The 15,503-nt window shown below is 35.3% G+C and overlaps 3 protein-coding genes across 4 annotated transcripts in view; 2 read left to right on the top strand and 1 right to left on the bottom strand.

The window, feature by feature from the left end:
* The window catches only part of eif3hb (eukaryotic translation initiation factor 3, subunit H, b), an 82,771-nt gene extending 76,733 nt beyond the window's left edge, over positions 1–6,038 (bottom strand). Inside the window, exon 1 of the mRNA XM_079590234.1 lies at positions 5,941–6,038. Coding sequence (XP_079446360.1) covers positions 5,941–6,015 — 75 coding nt within the window. The 5' untranslated portion in view covers positions 6,016–6,038. The remainder of the gene's footprint in view (positions 1–5,940) is intronic.
* LOC306986724 (uncharacterized protein) overlaps positions 1–15,503 on the top strand; it is a 31,281-nt gene that overhangs the window by 13,841 nt on the left and 1,937 nt on the right. The window contains exon 1 of one of the 2 annotated variants that reach the window (XM_079590236.1): positions 13,785–14,029. The exons of the other annotated variant lie outside the window; for it this stretch is intronic. Coding sequence (XP_079446362.1) covers positions 13,868–14,029 — 162 coding nt within the window. The 5' untranslated portion in view covers positions 13,785–13,867. Of the gene's footprint in view, positions 1–13,784; positions 14,030–15,503 lie in introns of those variants that run through there. 2 annotated transcript variants of the gene reach the window in all.
* On the top strand, positions 6,211–10,077 carry utp23 (UTP23 small subunit processome component). Its single transcript, XM_079590235.1, has 3 exons — positions 6,211–7,089; positions 7,199–7,373; positions 8,396–10,077. Exons 1-3 carry the CDS (start codon positions 6,902–6,904, stop codon positions 8,792–8,794), a joined length of 762 nt encoding a protein of 253 aa, XP_079446361.1. The 5' UTR covers positions 6,211–6,901; the 3' UTR covers positions 8,795–10,077.

Below are 15,503 nucleotides of genomic sequence, written 5' to 3'. Positions count from 1 at the left end.
TTCTTGGGGAACCAAAAAAGGTTCTTCTGTGGCATCACTTTATATGTAAGAGTGTTGGACCAAAGAAATCTGCTTTAAAAGATGCTTTTGAGACATTAAAGTGCTATAAATCGAGTTTTTAGTTATGAAACGGTGATGAAAAGTATTTTGAATGCCACAACGCAATATTTCCCAGCAACACCTAAGAAAAATCATCCAATAGGAGTTGAGGTTACTTTGACCTTAGCCAGAGCACAGTGAGGAAACTCAGATTCGCTTTCTTCCTGTTGCTAGCAAGAGTCGTATTGTGCGCCCACTGCACCAGCTCAGCCATCAATCATTCACGCTTGCTGTAGAAGTGCTCCAGCTTTACGGCGAATCAAGTTCTTCTCTCAGACTGTTAATCTGCACTTCACAGCCCGCCGTCACTGTGGCATCGGCTCTCAGAGGGCCCTCAAGGGCCGTATATAAGCTCCACACACTCACCTTCTGTGGCCATCTGAATCCACCAAAACGTTGTTGAGAGAGCGAATCACAGTTTTAAAGACACCTAAACACATTAGTCATAAAGAGCACAGGAGGGAAGTTGCCTAGCCTGCTAGCGGTGTCCAATTTATCCATTTGGATGATGGGAACCTGTCATTTTGATCCTAAAAGTGCAAAGAATGCATATAGCCTAAACCATACATTCTTCCGCTTGGTTTATCTTCATTTAACTAGGAAAAGAATAAGGTATCATTCATTATTACAGGAGGAGCATATGCTTGTTTGTGTCCACTTAAATCATATTCACTTCATGCAGGGGAAAAAAACCCTCAAGAATGCCACAAGTGCAGAATTTAAATAAATTTTAATCAGATTTGGTTAATTTATTCCGCTTGGCGTGGTCATGTGTGACTTTTTAATTCCGATTCCGATTGCAATCCGATCATTAGGGGTCCTTGTAAATGCAGCTGGTGTGAAATCAACATTTCTTAAGACTCATTGTGCATCGTGGGTCAGGATGGATCCACGCTTTCATGTTGTTTACGGCCAAATTCTGACCCGACCATCTGAATGTCGAAGTGGAAATAGAGACTCATCAGATCAGGGGCTTGTACCATGAAGCCGGTTTAGATGGCTAGCCAGGTTTCAGTTTAGTTTGCACCAACCCTGGGTTTTAGGCACCATAGAATAGAATAAGGCATTTATATAGCGCTTTATGTACTACTGTACTGTTTTTCTTTAAGTTGTCCTCTTTCATAGACAGCTTTTTTCTTCTTGCTTTGTAAATTTGTTTAAATTCTTAATATTTGAATACTTTTATTTAATAAGTGAATTGCGCTGCTTCTCTCGCAAGAAATGAATCGCAGTGTCACTCTTTCTCAGCGTGTGATTGGCTGTTCGCTACTGATGTCACACCTAAACTCAATTGACAGAGAAAGTTGCCAACAAAGCCTGGTTGGATTGGTTTGGTTTTGTCAACTCGAAACTAATCCTGTAACCCTGAGTTTGTTCGGTACAGGCCCCAGATGTTCTCCCAATCCTCTATGGATCAGTTTCGGAGAGTCCGTGTGAATTGTAGCCTCAGTTTGCTGTTCTCAGCTGACAGGAGCTTCAAGGTTTGACGTGTTGTTGTGTGTTCAGATGCTCTTCTGTGCTTATTTGAGTTACTGTTGCCTTTCTATCAGCTCGACCTCCTCTGACCTCCAGCATCAACATGGCATGTTCACTCACAGAACTGCCGCTTGCTGGATATTTCCTCTTTTTCGGAGCATTCCCTGTAAACACTAGAGATGGTTGAGCATGAAAATCGCAGTAGATCAACATCTTCTGAAAAACTTCACATTATTTATCATATTTCTTCCCTATTCTGATGCTCGGTTTGAACTTCAGATCTTGATCATGCATAATTGCTGTCATGTGATTGGCTGAATAAATATTTGCATTAACGAGCTGTTGGAACAGGTGTACCTAATAAAGTGGCCGGTAATATTTATTTTCATATTTATGCAAATAGACTATATTAAAATAGAATATTCCACAGCACTGTCTGCTTAGTAGGCGGTGACATGCATTGATGCTTCATTCAAGCTTTCAGTGTTTCACCCGAACGTCCCCGTTTGAAGAGATGTGAAGATGTGCATGAAGTGAAGAGTGATTTCAGTGGATCACTGCTGCCCCCTGTTGACCACCTGCCGTTCCTCTGGGAGACAGAAGCGTTCAAGCAAAGCATTTAGGAGTGGGATATTTATTTTGCTAATAAAGGTAATAACTCCTGTACAAAAGCAGAGACAGAAAGTAAAAGTGTTGTGTATCACCTTGAGGAAGACAAGTCGGATGTCAAACGGTAAAAGTGCAAGTGTTTCAGAAATGGCATATCATTTTTCAATTAACTAAATGTACAACTAAGTGAAACAAATTAGAATATGGTGCAAAAGTTCATTTATTTCAGTAATTCAACTTAAAAGGTGAAACTAATATATTATATAGACTCATTACATGCAAAGTGAGATATTTCAAGCCTTTATTTGTTATAATTGTGATGATTATGGCTTACAGCTTATAAAAACCTTTTCACAATATTCTAATTTTTTGGGTTTTCATAATCTGTAAGCCATAATCATCAAAATTATAACAAATAAAGGCGTGAAATATCTCACTTTGCACGTAATGAGTCTATATAATATATTAGTTTAAGTTGAACTTTTGCACGATATTCTAATTTTTCGAGTTTCACCTTTAGGGTGAATTTAGGTAAATATTTTGCCATTGTGATGACACGGGAAAAATATGAATAGTCTGTTTTTTTTGCATTCAAAAAAAAAAGAGAGAAAAACTCCTGAGGGTATCAGAAATCAGAAACGATTTAAACATCACCCAGCTTTGATTCTCATGCATATACGCAGACCTTATTTCACACTGCTTAAAAAGTGCTTAGCTTTTGCCTGAAAGGTCAAAAATAAAGAGTTTCACATTACAGAGAGAGAGAGAGACAGACAGAGAGAGAGACAGAGAGAGAGACAGACAGAGAGAGAGAGAGAGAGAGAGAGAGAGAGAGAGAGAGAGAGAGAGATTTGTAGAGCTCTCCGGTTAAGCTGCTTACCCACCCTGAAGCAGTCTCCTCTAATCCACCTGCTTTATACATTTAGCTGATTTGTATTCATCTAAAAACTCTGTGAACAGCAGGCAACAATGCCCGATGCTCAGGTGGCCGAACCGAAAGGGAAAATACAGCAGATGGTTAATATCAGGGTCTTCCTCTATTCCTTCTTAACTCACCGTTGTGCTCTCGGGGAGGATTAACAAGAAAACAAGCATATCAATAACACCGGCATCAGACGCGTTCTCACTCCTCAGAAACCTGCAAATGCGACTAGAGCTGCCGGCTTCAGAGGACAAAACATGCCAAACAAATTCAGTTCCTGATCATTTAAAACATGGACCGATATTAGAGCGCTCTAGGGATCCAAAGACAAAGACGGACACAACCAGGCCTGATATTGTCAATATTATTGTCATTATAATCACCTTTTATATCACCAAATGACTTGATTATGGCATCAAAGTTCAAAGAATGTCCACAAATTCTCCTCCTAATAATGTTTCATAAAGGGATGAAGTTGAATCAATCATGAATTGAAAACACAATAATTATATTCAGCCTTAAAACATTTAAATTAGCCTAACCTTTTTTAATTAAACATCATTTTAAACTCGCTATACTGATAAAATCAGCATATTATAATGATTTCTGAATGAAAATGCAGCTTTGCATCACAGAAATAGATTACATTTTAAAGTATATTCAAATTGAAAATAGTGCTTTGAAATTTTAATATGATATTTCACAATGTTGTCTTGTCAAAGCTTTGTTATTCTGAACCATCATCCATATCTGTATACATATCTGCAGCACTGAGCTGGAAAAATAATATTGAAGTTTGCAACTACAGGCAAAAAAATAAAGAAAAATATAAAATATAAGTGAAACTCAAAAAATTAGACAAGTTCATTTATTTCAGTAATTCAACTTAAAAGGTGAAACTAATATATTATATAGACTCACTCAATACATGCAAAGTGAGATATTTCAAACCTTTATTTGTTATAATTGTGATGATATGGCTTACAGCTTATGAAAACCCCAAATTCAAAATTATATTGTGAAAAGGTTTTCATAAGCTGTAAGCCATATTCATCAAAATTATAACAAATAAAGGCTTGAAATATCTCACTTTGCATGTAATGAGTCTATATAATATATTAGTTTCACCTTTTAAGTTGACTTACTGAAATAAATGAACTTTTGCATGATATTATTAAAATTTTTCGAGTTTCACATGTATATTTCACAATGTTATTCTAAACCATAATCCATATCTGTATACATATGCAGCACTGAGCTGGAAAAATAAGAATGAAGTTTGCAACTACGGGGCAAAAAAACAACAAAGTAAAATAACTCCCAGCGACGTGTGCATGAAAAACCTTATTCAGTGAAATCGTGGAAAAACACAAAACCTTCAGGAAGCCCAAATATTTCCTCAGAAACAGAATGTGCACAAAAAAAAAAAAAAAAGTTGAGCCTTAAAGTTGAGCATCAAGACGCCGCAGAGAACGAGCTGAACACACACAGGCACAAAACAACCATTGAACAGTGAGCCGAGCTTTAGTGAACCTGGCGAGAGGAATCTGGGAAATCGGGGAACAGCTTTTCTTCTAAAACACAGGAACACCGAGTGCAACGGTTTTCAAGAAACAAAGCATATGCTGAATACAGTTTCTGAGCATTCACAACATTTAGCACTCAGAAAGAAAGTTAAACGACTGAGAAGCTTCACTGAATTAAATTCGGTTCAGTGAATTTATTGTGACGTACAAACAAATTATTTGCAAAAACACAGCAAAAAAAAAAAGTCAGGCCTGTTAAACTGAATCTTCTACAATCAGATGGAACTACATTAATTATGTATAAGAGTAAAAACAGCAAGTAAATGAGGGTTTATAACAAGAGTTACTTAATGATGATAAAAACCAGGAGCTCTAAGACTGCGATCATGTCTTTATAACCACATCTCCAACATCCAAAAAACACAACGAGAAACTGACAAAACACATTGAAATGTAAAGCACACAATCTTCATATTTCATAACAAGGGTGTAATTGTTGAGCAACAATAACATAATATCCATTCAATTTTTCAATCTACATAATCCTGTACAGAACATAAACAATGACTGCTAAACAATGCAGGTTATGAGTGAGACATTTTCAATGTCCACTGAGTTTTTTATTTATGAAAACATCTATAGTGACTGTCTTTACAAAACATCTATTTCTGCTTTAGTTGTTCACATACATTAACCCATTAAATCCCAGGTGACAATAAAACAAACTCCATGACTGTCCTTAAAAGTAAATAAAAGTAGGCCTATGTGTTTGCAACTTTTTCATAATTTTTCCATATGCAAATATATAAATAAAACAGTAGCCTATATATATATATATATATATATATATATATATATATATATATATATATATATATATATATATATATATATATATACAGTACCGGTCAAAAGTTTGGAAACATTACTCTTTTTAATGTTTTTGAAAATAAGTGTGTGCGTGTGTGTATTCACTGGAATTAAATCAATCACTGGAATTAGATGGGTTATGTACAGGTAAACCCCTAAATAATATATCCAAGTGTTTTTTATCATATGTCCATCAAAATATGTAATTTCTATGGTCATTGGTAAAATTAAACAAATAAATGTCTCTATTTTCTACTATTTAAATTTGTATTTTGTGGGGAACTTTGAATTGTTTTATTGTTGTTATTATTATTATATTTTATAATTGTTGTTATAATCGTGTTATTAACTAACCAGAAGCTTCTGTTCACATAGACATTTAAACACACACTCTGTGTAAACTCGGCTACACTGAGTCTGTTAAACGGGATCTCTCACCAGCCCTTCGATCTGGATTTGTTTGACGGGAGAATCCAGGGTTTTTCCAGACGGGGTTTCTTTACGGGATGCCATCTTCACACGCGCGCGCTTGGGGATACAGGACCGTTAAACCAGTGGCTTCCGGTGAACCTGAGAGCGATAAAAGAATCATTTACTGGAATCGGATCTTTTTCAGTGAGTGGGTTGAACCGGTTCAAAAACCGGGACTAAAGCAATTAATTAATTTTAAAAACATTCAATGAAAACCTATTTTTTTACAGTCTAAGATGAAAACGTGCAAAAACATGTTCAGCTGAGCGATGCAACATTATATTTATGTTCTAAATATATTTTTTATAACATAAACAATACTTTTTTTAACATGATTTTTTTCATCATGACTGCAAAAAAACTTAACCGAAACCCATACAATTACTAAAAACAGCCTTATTAATAGAAATCCCGTAATAAGGAGAAATATATGACTATATTCCACATTACAGTGTTTTGAACGGTTCCCTGCAATGAAATGAACTGTTTAAACGAATCGATTCGCACTCGCTAGAGGGTACAGCTGTAATAGTGGTCGGAGAAACAATATCTATTGCGCACTGTTCCTAGGGTGAGTTAACTCATACATTTCTGAAAGTCACTATCTAATAATAATTAATTAAACTTGTATATTATTCATAGTTATTATTACCTTATTCCTATTTGTATTTGTTAGGAATAACGCGGTATTTCAATTATAGCAGCTTGCGGTTTTCCACCCGGTACATGTTTACTGTAACCACGCTGGTACCATGCTAGAAATGTTTGAGATCGGCGTGAGTTTCGTCCTGCTGTTTTGTTGACATATTGATATAAATCAAGGGTATTACTCCTCACCAATTCGGATTGATTGTTATTGTTCTTCTGCCCTGTCAGGATAATCTATTCGTTCAAACTGTCTCTGAGGTTTATGTATAAATAATTCAGCATGAAGATAAAGCGTCAGAAGCACGCGAAGAAAACCATCAGTTTTTATAAGTACAACTTTAGCTTTAGGGAACCTTTCCAAATAATAATTGACGGGACTTTTTGTCATGCGGCGTTAAAGAATAAGATTCAAATCAAAGAGCAATTGCCAAAGTATCTGATGGGAGAAGTTCAGCTCTGCACCACTAAGTAAGTCAATATTATTATTTTTAAGTGGCATAGTATTGATGCACGTGTGTGTTAGTTAGTTAGTTAGTTAGATGATGTATAATAACAGATGTGTGCTTTTCTTTTGCAGCTGCGCTCTGAAGGAACTTGAAACCCTCCCAAAAGAGCTTTATGGAGCAAAACTAATCTTACAGAGATTTCAGATCAGGAGATGCAAACACACGAAGGATCCGGTTCCTGCGTCTGAGTGTTTGCTGTCAATGCTTGGAGAAACAAATCCACACCACTACTTCATCGCAACTCAGGTAAGGAGGACTCAATAACTGGGAACAGAGCCCTGTGGTTTTTCTAGGGTTAAAGGGTTAGTTCACCCAAAAATGAAAATAATGTCATTAATGACTCACCCTCATGTCGTTCTAAGCCCGTAAGACCTCCGTTCATCTTCGGAACACAGTTTAAGATATTTTAGATTTAGTCCGAGAGATTTCTGTCCGTCCATTGAAACTGTATATACAGTCTACTGGCCATGTCCATAAAGGTAATAAAAACATCATCACAGTAGTCCATGTGACATCAGTGGGTTAGTTAGAAGTTTTTGAAGCATCGAAAATACTTTTTGGTCCAAAAATAACACAAAATAAGACTTTATTCAGCATTGTATTCTCTCCCGGGTCTGTTGTCAATCCTTCACAGTTACGCTGATGGCGTAAGACGCTGATGACGTGTCATCTGGTGCGCCCGAGCTTCATTTATAGACTGAGGGAAACGCACGCTGTAAAAGTGTCTCATCCGCGACATGCACATTTACGCACCATTAAAAAAATGATATCCACGCAAACAATGTAGAATAGCTTGAATATAGCGTGCGTCTCCCTCAGACTGTAAACGAAGCTCGGGCGCACCAGATAACACGTCAGCAGCGTCTTCCGTCAGCAGCGTCACTGCGGAGTCCTGAACGCAGATTCACAACAGACCCGGGAGAGAATACAATGCTGAATAAAGTCTTATTTTGTGTTATTTTTGGACCAAAAAGTATTTTCGATGCTTCAAAAACTTCTAACTAACCCACTGATGTCACATGGACTACTGTGATGATGTTTTTATTACCTTTATGGACATGGCCAGTAGACTGTATATACAGTTTCAATGGACGGACAGAAAGCTCTCGGACTAAATCTAAAATATCTTAAACTGTGTTCCGAAGATGAACGGAGGTCTTACGGGCTTAGAACGACATGAGGGTGAGTCATTAATGACATTATTTTCATTTTTGGGTGAACTAACCCTTTAAGGAATAATAATAACACACAATGATTCTCATTACCAGGACCAGGAGTTGACGAAGGCGCTGAAGAAGATCCCCGGCGTTCCTCTGCTCTACATTATCCTCAACACAATGGTGCTGGACAAGCCGTCTGAACGAACGCTGAAGCACGTCGAAGCCGTTCAGCTGGGCGAGGTCGTCGTGAACCCGACGCAGCAGAAGAGCATCCAGAGTCTGAAGGAGAAGGAAGGCCTCGGGAAAGACGGCGAGGACAAGAGAGGCAGAAAACGCAAGAGGAAATCCAGCAATCCCAACCCACTCAGCTGCCTGAAGAAGAAGAGGAAGATGGCCATGCCTCCGCAGCCCAAGAAGACGGACGGAGAGAAGAAGAAGCGGATTAGAAGCAAGAAGCGACGGCCTGTTGGAGAGAAAGCAGTCGGGTCCGGTCCCGCTAATGCGTAGAGTCCAGCAGAGCTTGTGCGAGAGTGTGTTCGTTTCTCACCGGCCTTTTAGTGTGAAGACGGACTTCTCCCAGACTGTCTAATAAACTAGTGTTGCTCTTTTAACCAAGCCTGTTTTTTGTGGATGTTTAAGTTATAGTGTGTGTGTGTGTGTGTGTGTGTGTGTGTGTGTGTGTGTGTGTGTGTGTGTGTGTGTGTGTGTGTTTTAAATAATAATATTTATATTAGGGCTGTCAAAAGATTAATCGTGATTAATCACATCCAAAATAAAAGTTCGTGTTTACATAATATATGTGTGTATACTGTGTATAATTATTATGTATAAATACACACACATTCGTGTATATATTTAAGGAATAATTGCATTTATATACTGTATATACATTTATATAATATATAAATATTTTATATATAAATATAACCAATTTTTCTTAAATATATACATGATTGTGTGTGTTTTTATATATATAAATAATTCTACACAGTACACACACATATATTATGTAAACACAAACTTTTATTTTGGATGTGATTAATCACGATTAATCTTTTGACAGCCCTAATTTATATATATATATATATACACACACACACATAATTAAGACGTGTGACTGTGTGTGTGTGTGTGTGTGTATTATTTATATATATATATTATCTATTTTTATCTATTATTTATATATATATATATATACACACACACACAGTAATGGAAGTATATTATTCCAAATTTGTTAAAGATTGTGTAAACATATTGTGTAGTTTGAATACATTTTTTATTTGTGATAACGGCATCATTTTTGGCCAGGCTGTCATACAAAGAAATTATGAACGCATGCAGAAACAAGAGAGAACCAATGAAATATTAATAACTGATCATGTTGTAGAGTATGTATGTGTGTGTGTTTGTTATATCAGGGTTCCCGCGGGGTCTCAAAAAGCCTTAAAAGCATTGAATTTATTAATTTGGAAATAATACCTTAAAAAGTCTTGAATTTTAATGTCTGGGTCTTATAAATTGTGCTCTATGTAAATTCTCCGTATTGTATTTTTTACAGACAATTTATTTTATTGTTGAGTTCTGATTTTCGATGTTTATTGTTCAGGGGTCTCTCAGTTCCCCATATGCCCAGCATGGAATAAGTAGCTAGCTAATGTTAAAAAACAACTTAACATTGTTCGGCAAACTTTCTTGTGGCCCACTGAAATGTTTTTATTTTTCACACCTGCTTGGCTTCTCATCTTTTACCCATTCCACATTTGAAAAATAAATGAACACAAGTTCAAGGATTTTGTTTTTCTTTGCTGGTAGGGACGTGAAATAGGTATTATTTTTTTACATAAATGGTCTTAAAAAGACTTGAATTTAACTTGAAGAAACCTGTAGGAACCCTGTATATGTCAAATAATATTAAATTAATGTTTTAATGATAATGTAATAGTTAGAATTTGGTTAAGGTATATGTTTGCCAGCCAACCACTTGTTTTTGACTAATTTTGTCAATTAAATAACCCTGATTTTTGTGGAGGTTTGAGTTATAATTATATTATATTATCGTAATAAATATTTTATAGTGCTGTCAAATTAATTAATCGAATATAACATAAAAGTTTGTTTATGTAATTATGTGCGTTTATATCATATTTATTTATATGTACTGTATAGTGTGTGTGTGTGTGTGTGTGTGTGTGTGTGTGTGTGTGTGTGTGTGTGTGTGTGTGTGTGTGTGTGTGTGTGTGTGTGTGTGTGTGTATAAACACAAACTTCTATGTTAGATGTGATTAATCAATTTGACGGCACTAATATATTATAATTATAATTAATTATTTGAGAACAGAAGTGTAGTTGGCTTATTGTATTTATAATGGGAATATATATATATTTAATAACAAGAATGTATTAGATTAGATTTCATGTCTGTACATCCTCATATATATAATGTTAAATATTATTGAAAATGCTTATTAATAAATGAATCATATAATTTTAAAGTATTTTATAATAATAATGAATCAAGTTGCTTTTAATGGTCATAATTTGAGGTTATATATTTTTTCACCACTAGAGGGAGGTACAGCCTCGAAGAGCCAATCAGGCTGACTTTTTTGCCCAATAAGTGAGATATTGGTAAGGTTTGTTCACATAAATTAATATTTATTAATATTACATTCCAATGTTTTCGCTTTGAAAACGTCTAAAAAATTGTAATTTTATCACATTGGCTCAATATAAGAGGAAGTTTAGTGTGTGATGCGTCATGGCAGAGGTTCTGAAAGAGAACTTGTCTCATTCTGTCTTTCTGAATGTCTGTAACGTCAGAGACTTGATGTATTGGGTTTAAATATAGCCTCCATTGTGTCTCCGCTATTTTTGTCCTGAGTTGGGATGTATTGCTTGTTTGTTCAGGTTGCTCGGGAAACACAGAGAGGACAGGACAGCACGCGGCTCGTGCTCGTCACTGAGCTCAGATCGACCCAGAGAACATATAATGTCTAGTAAAAAAAAAAAAAAAAAAAAAAAACATATAATGTCTAGTTTAATATTCTTTTTTTATGTAACCCTCTGTACTGTGTATTGTTTAGTATTGTGTATTATTATATTGTTCTCTGTATTGGTTATTGCAATATAAGAATAAAAAAATAAAAATAAAAAAAATAAATAAATAAATAAATAAAAAAAACATATAATGTCTGCATCAGATCAGAATCAAAGGCACAAGTAAATTGTGATCTTGAAACAAATAAACTGGTCCGTTTTCAAAACTGGGGTCCGGGGAAAAGTCTAGAGAAAAAAACAGGGAAATAATAATTAAAATGCTGGGTTGTTTTGTTCAAATAGGGACAAACCCAACCATTGGTTTAATTTTTTTATAATAATAATACATTTTAATAATAAAATAATTACTTTTTTTAACCCAACAGTTTGGTTTGTCCATATTTGACCCAAACATGGGTTGAAACAACCCAGCATTTTTAGAGAGATTAAAATAAATAAATAAGTAATTAAGTGTTGCATTAACAAATGATGAAAAATACAAAAATAAATAATACAATTAAAGTAAATAAAAAACTTTGCTTAATTTCTTATTTATAAATTTGCTTAAACGTCTAAAGAAAATAAAGTAAAAAAGTATATAAATGATTGAATGGTAAATTAATATATGATAAAAATATAATAAAGATATAAATTAGATTAAAAATATATATACGTATGTTGAAAAGCCTAGGGTAAAACTGTAAACGTGAATATAAGAATTATAATTTTTAACAAAGAATAATAAATGCCGTATAAAACTGCATTTCATTGTTAGTTCATGTGAACTAAAGTAGTTAAAGTTTCCTTAAAACTCATCTTTGATCACCAAAATAATTTTTTGCTAATTATTTTTCCTAAAAAAAATATTCATGCCTTAAAATATCTTGAATGTGACTCGACACCCTTGCCTCATTTAGTATGCGCGGGTCTATGAATATGCAAATGAGCCCCGCCTCCACTCACTCACTCAGAGATCCACTGGTGGACGATCACACGTTGATCTGATTGGTTACAAGGTAGTGTGTGACGTCAGAAACACCAGCGATTTCAAACCGTGTTTTTGAGACTGTCTTTGTTCACTGCAGTTTTAAGCAGAAAATACTCAGCAATGCTGTCGACTTATGAACTTACACATGGTTTGTCTTAAAGCAGATTAAAAACACCACATAGACACATAAACTACATTAAAAGCTTGATTTTCACCACAGAGGGACTTTAACTAATGTAACCTCCTTGTAACTGTCAGGATAAGGGTTCCTCACACAAGGATATTGTGGCATCCAAACGTTTGAAAAGCTCTGGTTTATCTGGTATTCTGCCAAGGACACGCACAGACTCCAGCTGTCTTCCCTGGTGTTTCCCACAAAGCCTTGGCAATCTTCACCCATTCAAGTGCATTAAACATTTACAAAGCTCAGTTGCGGCTGACGTCAGTCTACGTCATTCCCTTCACATAAACAGACTTATGTTGCATGCTAAATGAGCAGTGTTGGGGAAAGTTACTTTTAAAAGTAATGCATTACAATGTTGCGTTACTCCCCGAAAAAGTAACCCTTCGCAGGGAGCTTGATTGACAGGTGATCTGACCAATCATACTTCGCCATCCGCCATTTTGTCGGACACAGCGGTCAGGAGAGTTAGTAGATTAACGTTGGAGGATTCGAGCTTGAGAAGCGGAGTGTACTGACGTCTTTCCGCGGTTAAAACAACATTCCTTCTGATGTTCATTCATGTTTATTTGATGCTATAAATGAACTAGAAGAAGAGATGATCGGTTCACGAGCGGCTTTAACTGAGGCGACACAGCGATCTGTCACACATTAAAGAGCCACAAAACGCTATTTATTGTTTAAATTTCTTTTAAAAAATGACCAAATTTTAAAGGTGAGACTTTGTTTAATATGTTTAATATCAAAAGTAACCGAAAAGTAACCTGGTCTGTGTCTGTCAGTGTGTTGTCAGTGTCTCTCTGCTCCGCGATGTGTTTTTCACTGTGAGAACATGGTGTGTGTGAGAGCGGTGTAGCTTGTCGGGCATAGCGACAGTAACTAAGGGGGGCTGGTCTTTGCGAACGGTTAATTGCGTTACTTAGTTACTTTTTATGAAAAGTAATGTTACATTACTTTTGAACCGCGTATAGCCTACTAAATGAGGCAAGGGTGTCGAGTTACATTCAAGCTATTTTAATGAATAATCATTTTGGTGATCAAAGATGAGTTTTAAGGGATAAAATTGACTACAGGGGGTCTTGGCGATAGATCTGCTGGTTTTGTGTTGTGTTTTCTCCTAACCCTTCTTGTCTGAGGTAATGTGTTACATTACTTTTGTGTTACTTTTTCTCTCTTTGGCTGGGTTTGCCTTTTTTTTTTTTATAACAACAAAAAATGTGGAAGGTGTGTGTGTGGGGGGGGGGGGGGGGTGTTTTAAAGTGTCCATCCCAGTATAAACTCACCAGTAGTGGACACACAGAGACACAGAGCTGTATATTCTCAGCTGTCAAGAACAAAACGCTCTCCGGCGCCGCTCCTCGTCCAGCAAACAATGGAAGCGCTTCTCACCCGACTGAGAGATTTCTCCTGCAAGGAAACTGGTTTCGATGAGTGTAAAGCCTCAGGGATGTGCCGGGATCATTCCTCGTCTCTGGAGCTGAAGCGTCCGGGTGGAGACATCGAGACTGCGCTGGCCTGGCTGAGGAGAGAGCTGGTAGGGTTTATTAAAACATCCGACCATATTATCAGTCATTGGGACAGAATATGAGGATTAAAAAAAATCCTCCTGCAATGGGATTCCAGGGACTTTAGGGAAATATCAATTTATCTTTCTGGTATAAGTTTTTCCAATTTTTTCAGTTCAGTCTTTTGTCATATTTTGGCAATAGAGTTTATTTTGATTTTAACCTCTTTCATATGAAGAATAATGCATAAGCTTTCCACACCAATCATTATTCATAAACTCTTAAAACTTCAAACGAATTATTTTCATTCTCTTCTATATATTTAGATTATTATAATTATCATATAATTTCATAATGACAAAATAAAATTATATATACGAATAAATATACTGTTTATATCTACATGTAGCATATTATTAGTATATATATATATATATATACAAATTAATAATTAATAATATATACTGTGTATATCTATATCGTGACAGTAAAGATATTTATAATGTTACAAAAAATTTAAATTCAGTTATTTTGAACTTTCTATAAACTAAAGAATCCTTAACATATTTCAACATTGATAATAATCATAAATATTTATTGATCATAAAATCATCATATTATACTGATTTCTGAAGGATCATGTGACACTGAAGACTGGAGTAATGATGCTGAAAATTCAGCTTTTATCACAGGAATAAATTACTTTTTTTTTTTTTTTTTTTACATTAAAAAATCTTTCTGACCCTAAACTTTTGAACAGTCTCATGTTGTTTCAAACACGTCACTCCTCACGAATAAAAACACACACAACAGTTTCGTCATTAATATTCATGTTGTGTTTCCTCAGGGAGAAACTCTGATTTATTGCTTGGCATTTACAGCCTCGTGACTCTCATGGCAACGCTACACAAGAGACACCAGCAAACCTTTAACTCAAGCTCATGTACTTCTGGGATTTCAAATCTAAATCATGAATTATGTTTCTTCTTGTTGCAATACACAGTTCCCTGACATTTCAACTGTTTATTGTTTAGACCATATTTATATGACTGACTAAATGTCACTGAACTCATGTTGTTCTTAATAACAATTGGTTGTTTAAAAAGGAATTATGCTGAACATTTGACAGTCAACTCCTATTGATATTCCAGTTTATATATTCTGCTCATTCATTAAATGATCTGTAGTGAAACCGATACTAGGATTTACATTATTGCATCTTCAGCAAGAATCCCATTTCTCTTGAAATGTGCTCCGCAACTTGCAAAAATGCCACTAAAATTAATAAAAAATATTTTCAAAAAACAAGATATGGTGCAAAAAAAGTCTGCCTATAAGTTTTTGTTTTTAATATTTATAAGTAATATCACACAAGCAAAAGTGCTGTTCCCAAATATCAGCATGTTTGCAAATGTGGCCTATAGTCAGTGTTGGGGAAATGCATTACAAGTAACTTGAGTTAATCAGATTACTTTTTCAAGTAACTAGTAAAGTAACGCATTA

Source organism: Phoxinus phoxinus, assembly GCF_949152265.1.
Source record: "Phoxinus phoxinus genome assembly, chromosome: 19".
NCBI lineage: Eukaryota > Metazoa > Chordata > Actinopteri > Cypriniformes > Leuciscidae > Phoxinus > Phoxinus phoxinus.
Note: the sequence above shows the minus strand (reverse complement) of the source record. Positions and strands in the feature narration are given on the sequence as shown.

Coding starts and splice junctions, on each gene's coding strand:
- utp23 (XM_079590235.1), top strand. CDS start 6,902: ATGAAGATAAAGCGTCAGAAGCACGCGAAGAAAACCATCAGTTTTTAT. Junction 7,090..7,198: donor GTTCAGCTCTGCACCACTAA/GTAAGTCAATAT, acceptor TTTCTTTTGCAG/CTGCGCTCTGAAGGAACTTG. Junction 7,374..8,395: donor ACTACTTCATCGCAACTCAG/GTAAGGAGGACT, acceptor TCTCATTACCAG/GACCAGGAGTTGACGAAGGC.